The sequence below is a fragment of the Benincasa hispida genome, unplaced genomic scaffold (assembly GCF_027475165.1).
Source record: "Benincasa hispida cultivar pf3 unplaced genomic scaffold, pf3_genome.v1.1 HicScf212, whole genome shotgun sequence".
Classification (NCBI taxonomy): Eukaryota; Viridiplantae; Streptophyta; class Magnoliopsida; order Cucurbitales; family Cucurbitaceae; genus Benincasa; species Benincasa hispida.
In genome coordinates this window covers 23,089-29,954 of record NW_028326286.1, presented here as the reverse complement: position 1 = coordinate 29,954, position 6,866 = coordinate 23,089, and the positions used below count along the sequence as shown (strand labels likewise).

General features: G+C 33.7%; 1 protein-coding gene across 21 annotated transcripts; it reads left to right on the top strand.

Moving 5' to 3' along the window:
* Positions 1 to 264: 264 nt before the first annotated feature.
* On the top strand, positions 265 to 6,510 carry LOC150030424 (pyrophosphate--fructose 6-phosphate 1-phosphotransferase subunit beta 1-like). Of its 21 annotated transcripts, none has more exons than XM_090309729.1 (14): positions 265 to 905; positions 1,016 to 1,109; positions 1,239 to 1,292; positions 1,379 to 1,485; positions 1,693 to 1,798; positions 1,963 to 2,029; positions 2,145 to 2,194; positions 2,326 to 2,431; positions 2,881 to 2,943; positions 3,045 to 3,541; positions 3,936 to 3,995; positions 4,519 to 4,589; positions 6,079 to 6,240; positions 6,339 to 6,510. In XM_090309729.1, the coding sequence occupies exons 3-8, from the start codon at positions 1,251 to 1,253 to the stop codon at positions 2,425 to 2,427; spliced, it is 474 nt and encodes a 157-aa protein (XP_090165855.1). In that variant the 5' UTR covers positions 265 to 905; positions 1,016 to 1,109; positions 1,239 to 1,250; the 3' UTR covers positions 2,428 to 2,431; positions 2,881 to 2,943; positions 3,045 to 3,541; positions 3,936 to 3,995; positions 4,519 to 4,589; positions 6,079 to 6,240; positions 6,339 to 6,510. The 21 variants fall into 21 exon arrangements, with proteins under 21 accessions (XP_090165855.1, XP_090165860.1, XP_090165853.1 ...); XM_090309734.1 differs by having other exon boundaries at positions 2,881 to 2,964; positions 3,315 to 3,541; XM_090309727.1 differs by having other exon boundaries at positions 2,881 to 2,964.
* Positions 6,511 to 6,866: the final 356 nt, after the last annotated feature.

Here is a 6,866-nt window from a genome sequence, read left to right as displayed (position 1 = left end):
AAGGCATCCTCGCCCATGCACGCGTTCTTGCCCACCTAACCTCAACGTGAGTCTCGGCTAGCGCATGGCATCGTCTTCTCGGCCAACACTTAGCCAATGTCCTTCTTCACGCCACTAGCTTTCATCTTAACCTTAAGATTCTTAGGCTGTCGCACACCTCAGCATGATCGTCAATGCACCATGACCTTCAACACTTAGTCAAAATTTCTCTCCTTAACCAAGCCTTCTTACTCTTTCACTTAACACTTGAGAGCCTTTAGTAAACAACACTTGAAATCATTTTTCTTTCCTTCCTTAGCATCCTCAAGCTTTCCCTACAACCTAGTATTAACTTACACTTAATCTTATTTAACATACACAAGTAGAGAAAATAAGCTTCGGGGTTGAAAAATATTTCTTGCTTTGCTTAATGAGATCCACAACTACTTTCCTTCTCAGGTAGTTAGTCATAACTACTTGACTCATTGAGTACTCATAGGCAATCATTTTAATATTCATATATTAAGCAAACAAAATAACTTCCACAGATTCTACTTAGATCATGATATTAATCTTCACCCTTACCCCATTAGAATTAGTTACTTATAACAAGAGATAAAGTGAAAGTGAGGATAGATAAGATGATAAAATTGAACATGATGATATTAAAATAGTTGTTGAATACACAAATGAACAATCTCTTAAACAAAATGCAATACAACAACTAAAAAGATAAAGAGATAAGGTGAAGGGAAGTTGTTAGTAATCTCTTGCTTCCCACAGATGAATGTTAAGGCTGCTAGTGATATAATGGTTGGATGAATGCAGAAAGCCCTTGTAGTCTCTTACTTCGGCGAAGCTTCAATTAAGAATTGGGGTGAAATATGGAGGTGGAATTTTTTTCTCATGCAAATCTCAATCTTTGGGTATAAAAGTCCATCCCTCCTTCATGGCGTCAAGGCTCTATTTATAGAGCCGTGCACTGACTATTGGTGGGATTCCCACTCTGATAAGTCGTTATCGTCTAACGTGGTAGGTGAGAATGTCAGCCTTGCTATCATGGTCAATATTCTAAATACTTACCAGAAGATCCGCTGACTGCACAATTTATCTACCCGTATCGCAATCAGGTTAATTTTCTTGAAGGGATTTCTAGCTTTCGCTTGTTAGAATTGTTAGTGTGAATATGTGCAGTTTTGATGCGAAGTGATTGCCATTTGAATGCAATTCTTGATTTAAATGCATTTTTGTTTTATCAGGGTGGTTTTGATATGATATGCAGTGGGAGGGATAAGATTGAAACTCCAGATCAGGTGAAACTCTATCTGCCTAGAATTTTCATTTTGAGACATCTTAGTTGTAGTCAAGGCATTAATTGATAGTTCGGTTCTATTTTTAGTTTAAGCAAGCTAAAGAAACTGCTCAGAATCTTGATCTGGATGGCCTTGTTGTAATTGGGGGAGATGATTCCAACACAAATGCTTGTCTCCTTGCTGAAAACTTTAGGTATTTTTCAGAACTATGAAATTTGTTTATTGCCTCCCTTCTTTTTACTCTCTTTCTCACTCTCATTGTCGTATATGGATAAGCTATTATATGTTGTTTTTATTGCAGAAATATAAGGTTGAGTAATTAATTACTCTAGGGTACCATTTTTTTGTGTGCAAGACTCTGTTATTTATATTCCCCTTCTTTCTGTTGTTTTCAAATTAGGAGTAAGAATTTGAAAACCCGAGTAATTGGTTGCCCAAAAACTATCGATGGTGATCTTAAATGCAAAGAGGTCCCCACAAGTTTTGGATTTGATTCTGCTTGTAAGGTACTCATTTCTCTTTGTAATTGCTTTAGAATTCATATTCCGTTTGGACTGAACTTTGGAGACTATTGCAAAGTTGAAGTAGTTTCTTCAAGAACTCAAGGAAAAAATGGAATGTCGCATTCATGAGATGAGACTCTTAATAGGCTCTGCTGATGTTTATGCAGATATATTCAGAAATGATTGGTAATGTGATGGTTGATGCTCGATCTACAGAAAAAGTGTACTTTGCTGGTTAGTGCTCTGTGTGTTATCTCTGTTTAATTCTTCTTTTGACTTATACGTACGAAGGGATGTGTGGTTTACCCACGAACATTGATTCAACTTATTGTCATGGTTTGGGTTACAGTGCTAGAGCTCTCCTCCAGAGTGGAAAAACTGGAACAATATCATCGATCTGTCTGTCCCAATTCTTGTACCTTCTAATCATTTTAGTCTCTAACCTTTTAACCTTTCATTCTTTTTCTTGATATCAGTTTCCTCCATAGATTTTTTCCTCGTTTTTATTACTTACTAGTTATGCATACCAGGTAGGAACTTTGGCTGCTCTAGTTAAAGATTGGATGGCTGGCAGAACTCCATTAACTTCGTTAATGGACGTGGAGAGGAGACACGATATGATTTTTTCATGAAAACGTGCATTCCTGTTCTCATGTTTTCTTGAATAACAAGTTAATAATTTTTTTCTAGAATATGTTTTATGGGGAATAAGAAGGGAAATGACAAACAGAGTATCAATTATCCAGCCAAAATGAGAACAATGGAGTTCACTAGAAGAAAAAAAATGGAAGAAGAAAAAAACTCTCCAATCTATATTAAAAAGACAACAATTTTCTAGTTGATGAAACTTAAAAGTTTTTTTTTTTTCTTTTTTTGAGTATCCAAATAACTTAATAGTTACTAACACAATACTATAAAGACTAGTCAATGTGCATGTAAGATCAGAAAAACAAGGATAAAAGTGGAGTATCATCATGTAAAAGTGGAGTATCTTTTCACTTAACAATTTTGAAAGGCTTTGGATTGATAGAACATCTTCATGAAGTCTAGTTTAATATTTATCATTTGATGATCTCTTTCTAAAGGTAGAATTCGTTTGGCAAGTAAGTTCAAGCCCGTGATCAAGAAGACAATGGTGGAACTAGATGGTCATATGATCTCTTTCTAGAGTAAATGTCGTTTCCTTTAATCTCCTTCCCAGTCTTATATTATAATTCACGCCGCTCCATTTGTCATGTGAGGAGGTCAGATCAGAATCCTACCATTGATTATGCAAGTTCAAATCTAAAAGAAGAATGGAGCAGGTGATCTGGATATAGGTATCTTACACAACCAAATTGATGAAAATCGAACCTATTTTTCAGAATTTGGATAAGATATTTTAATTAAGTCTCGGGTCAAATTCCATAGTTGGAAGTGAGATATCTAACTTCTTTGTAGTTTCCATTCTTACATGAATTATTATGAATGTGTTAAGTTCATTGTAATGTCTATTTTGTTGGTGTATATTTTTGCTCAGTATTGTCTTGTAAAGGGTCGGCCGACAAAATCACAGACGAAGCTTTATGGTATTTCTTTTAATTATTGGAAAATGAGGGCTCCTGGGTATGTTCTCAAAAGGGAAGGCAGAGGTAGTACTTCGAATGGCGAAGAGAGGCGGCTCGGTAAAGAAGGAATGAGAAATCGTCAAAGATGACTTCTTTGTTGGCGAAACGAAGGGCTAGTTGTTTCTCTCTCCATCTTATGGTATTTCACTTGATTTCTTTCTTCTTGTCCTTCTTTCTCCTTTTTCTTTCTTTTTCTATCTCTGTTTCTCCTATCTTCTCCATCTCTTGCTTAATTTTCTCCATTCATATGATTGTATCTCAATATCTTTTTGTTTTTCTGTTTTCTTCATCTCATTTCCATTTATACTCCTTTCTTCTATTTCTTTCTCTCTTTTTGTTTGCCCTTTGTTAAAATTTGATACTTCATGTATTATTATTTAGTTTATAGCAAAATGTCATTAAAGCTAAAATATTGAAATATTAGTTAAGTAACTTGGTCATTAGTGTCGATTAGTGTGGATGTTAGTTTAAACAATATAAAAAATTGTTACGACTGTTGTATTTGGTTAGTTCATCATGTACTTTTTTGCTAGGTTGAATCACTTTATTTTTGTCCCCAATTCAAGTTACGGAGTAGAAGAACACACTAAAAGGTATGAAAAAGTTGTAGTAGTCTTTTACCTTCAGGCTATTAAATTTGAGTGATTTAGTCACATATTAACTCTAAATCTTGCCTAGAATATTTTTCTATCTTAAAATCTAGCTCTTTATCTTATCATTGTTTTAAAAAATATTTGAATTAGTCTTTGTCAAATATTATGTCACACTTGAGTTTATGATTTTTCTGTTCCTTGATTTCTTGAAACTAGCTGATCTTTATTTTTTGACTTATTTTATTTCTCTTTTAATCGGTTCTTTGAGTGATTAGTTGTTTAGGATTGTGATTTATGATTCTATAGGGCATGGACAAAGAAAAAGAGATGACATTTTAGTTCGTGGGTATTTTCATCTCCAGAATAGAATCTCAAATTAAAATCCTAAGTTAGTAACTGACAAATCAGAATTGGAATTGATTAATTATGTCAAGTGGGGATAAAAAAAATTCACTTTTAACTTTTTGTATTTTATACTCATGCTCCTTTGCCTTTTTGCATAATCTTTTTTGGTTCTATACAGGCCAACGGAGGATTTATAATGAGTGCAAGTCACACAATCTAGGTGGACCTGAATACGATTGGGGTATTAAGGTGATTTTTTTTTAAAAAAAATATTTTGCACTGCCCTTTATATTTAATTAAATGAAATTATTGGTAAAAATGCAACCTTTTGATGAAGCATAATGCTTTTGTTGCAAAATGTTAGTTGAAAATTATGATCTTTATCTTATAATCCATGACAACTACAACAATGATGTATCTATGTTTATCTGACTTAAATGCATTGACTTTTCAGTTTACTTATAGCAATGGGCAGACTGCACCTGAATCAGTTACAGACAAAATATATGGAAACACCATTTTGTTATATTTTTTTTTTTTGTTCAATTTCTTGTTTACTTTCAAATTAGTCAATTTTCATGTTATATTGCATTCAATATTTTGTACATTTTTATTCTTTTCTTGTTTATATGAAAGTTCTCTTTGAGTCGTCTGGGTCCTCAGTCCTCTTGTGAAGTGCCTATTTATTTGTTTTGCTATTCTTACGTTCTCACTTCTTGGTGGAAACTAAAAATCCCATCGAAAGTTCATTTATTTTCTTGGTTGGTTCTTTGGGAACTATTAATACCTTCCATGTCTTGCAAAAAACCTCCTAAAGTGGCAAGTTTTGTGGAGCATAGCCGAGTTCTAAATATTTACCTTGGTTGTCCCTTTTCCACTAGAGTCTCCAGGTGTTTTTGGTTGGGATTTGTTGTAAGCCTTTTCTTTTTGCTAAGGTTGGGTTTTCATCAAATGTTGGTGGAGGTCTTTATCTGTATGCAAATTTATTAATTTCATGGAGACCAAATGTGTTTTAAAGTAGATTAAATTTGTTACATTCGCTTGGAGACCAAATATCTCTTTTCATTTGTTCAATGAAAAATTCCGTTTCATTGAAACCCTCTCTCTCTCTCGTTGTTTTAGCCATAAAAATTCTAGTCTCTTGCTGGCCAAATCCTCACATCAGGAACTCATATGGAGCTTTTGAAGAACCGAAATCCCTTCTTAGAGTGTTATCCATTTCATCCACAAGCTCTTTCCTCTTATTCTAGTCGAGTCCTTCTTCATCTTCTTGACCTTGTCGAACACTCAATTTTCCACTTCTTTCATTGATTCAATCTTTCATTTCTCTACCTATCTCCCCATTTTCATTTTCATTTCTCTCCTACCAATGTCTCCACCTTTCATCGCTAATGCCGATGTTTCCCCCGTCATTGCATCTTCTCCGTCGGAGATCGGCCGTGTTTCTACTGTGTATAGTGAAGTCCAAGCTCACCGTATCGATCAACCTCACCCTTTTCCCTCTATTCTCAAAAACCCCTTCAAAATCCTCGATGGCCCTCCTAGCTCTGAGTTGATTGATGTCTCGAAGGAAGAGTAGTGACATGCATTGAGTTTTGTTTATTCTTTTACTGTGTTTTTCTTATGATTATAGATCTCGCTTTTGTTTGGAACTTGAGTTTTACAGAATGAGTTTGAGGCCAGTTGCTACTTCTTAAGGTTTTAGAGTGTTTGAGTTGTGTGTTATATGTGCGTGCAGATGAGATCACAAAGCTGTTTCCTGATCTTTTCGGCCAACCGTCGGCAATGTTGGTGCCAAGTGATTCCAGTTCGATGCAGATGAATAAGAAATTGAAGATTGGAGTTGTCTAGTTTTGTGGCCAAGCACTGAGAGGGCATAATGTGATTTCTAGACTATTTGGTAGGGTCTCATTGTGTCCACATTTATAAATCAAGAATAAATGTTTGCTTTTCTGTTCAAGTTGTGGCTAATTAGCAGATTCTATAATTTTGTTGAAGATTTCCTACAGGTTCATGCAAAAGGAAGCACGTTGTATGGTTTCAAGGGTGTCCTACAGGGATCATGAAATGTAAATATGTAGAACTGACTGCATAAATTTAAATAGAGAGATAATTTTGATGTATTTTCTTCACGCTGATGATAAGAATAAACTAAAGTGTGTTTGTAATATATTTTCACGTGTTTAATTTAAAAAATAAGTCATTTTAAAAAAAATAAATGTTTGATAAGTATTTAAAATAACTTTTTAAATGTTTTTTTTAATAAATATTCACGAAGGATGTTTAAATAAAAATAAGTTTTTAAAAAAACCATTTTTCCACAAGCAAACAGATCCTACATAACTAACTAAATATTTATTTTATAAAGTAGTTCTTCAAACAGAGTTTATATTAACAATAGTAATAAAAATAAATTATTCATAACATAATAGTTATTAATTTATAAGGACAAATTTATAATATTTATTTTTTTTACTAACATGCAAATGATCAAAAATAAAATATTATAAAATAAAAACTCAAACA

What these genes read in the sequence shown, in the direction of transcription:
- LOC150030424 (XM_090309735.1), top strand. Translation starts at nt 1,251, where the DNA reads ATGATATGCAGTGGGAGGGATAAGATTGAAACTCCAGATCAG. An exon ending in AGAAAAAGTGTACTTTGCTG is followed by an intron (nt 2,030 to 2,144) that starts GTTAGTGCTCTG and finishes TTTGGGTTACAG; the next exon opens with TGCTAGAGCTCTCCTCCAGA. An exon ending in TGGAACAATATCATCGATCT is followed by an intron (nt 2,195 to 2,325) that starts GTCTGTCCCAAT and finishes TATGCATACCAG; the next exon opens with GTAGGAACTTTGGCTGCTCT.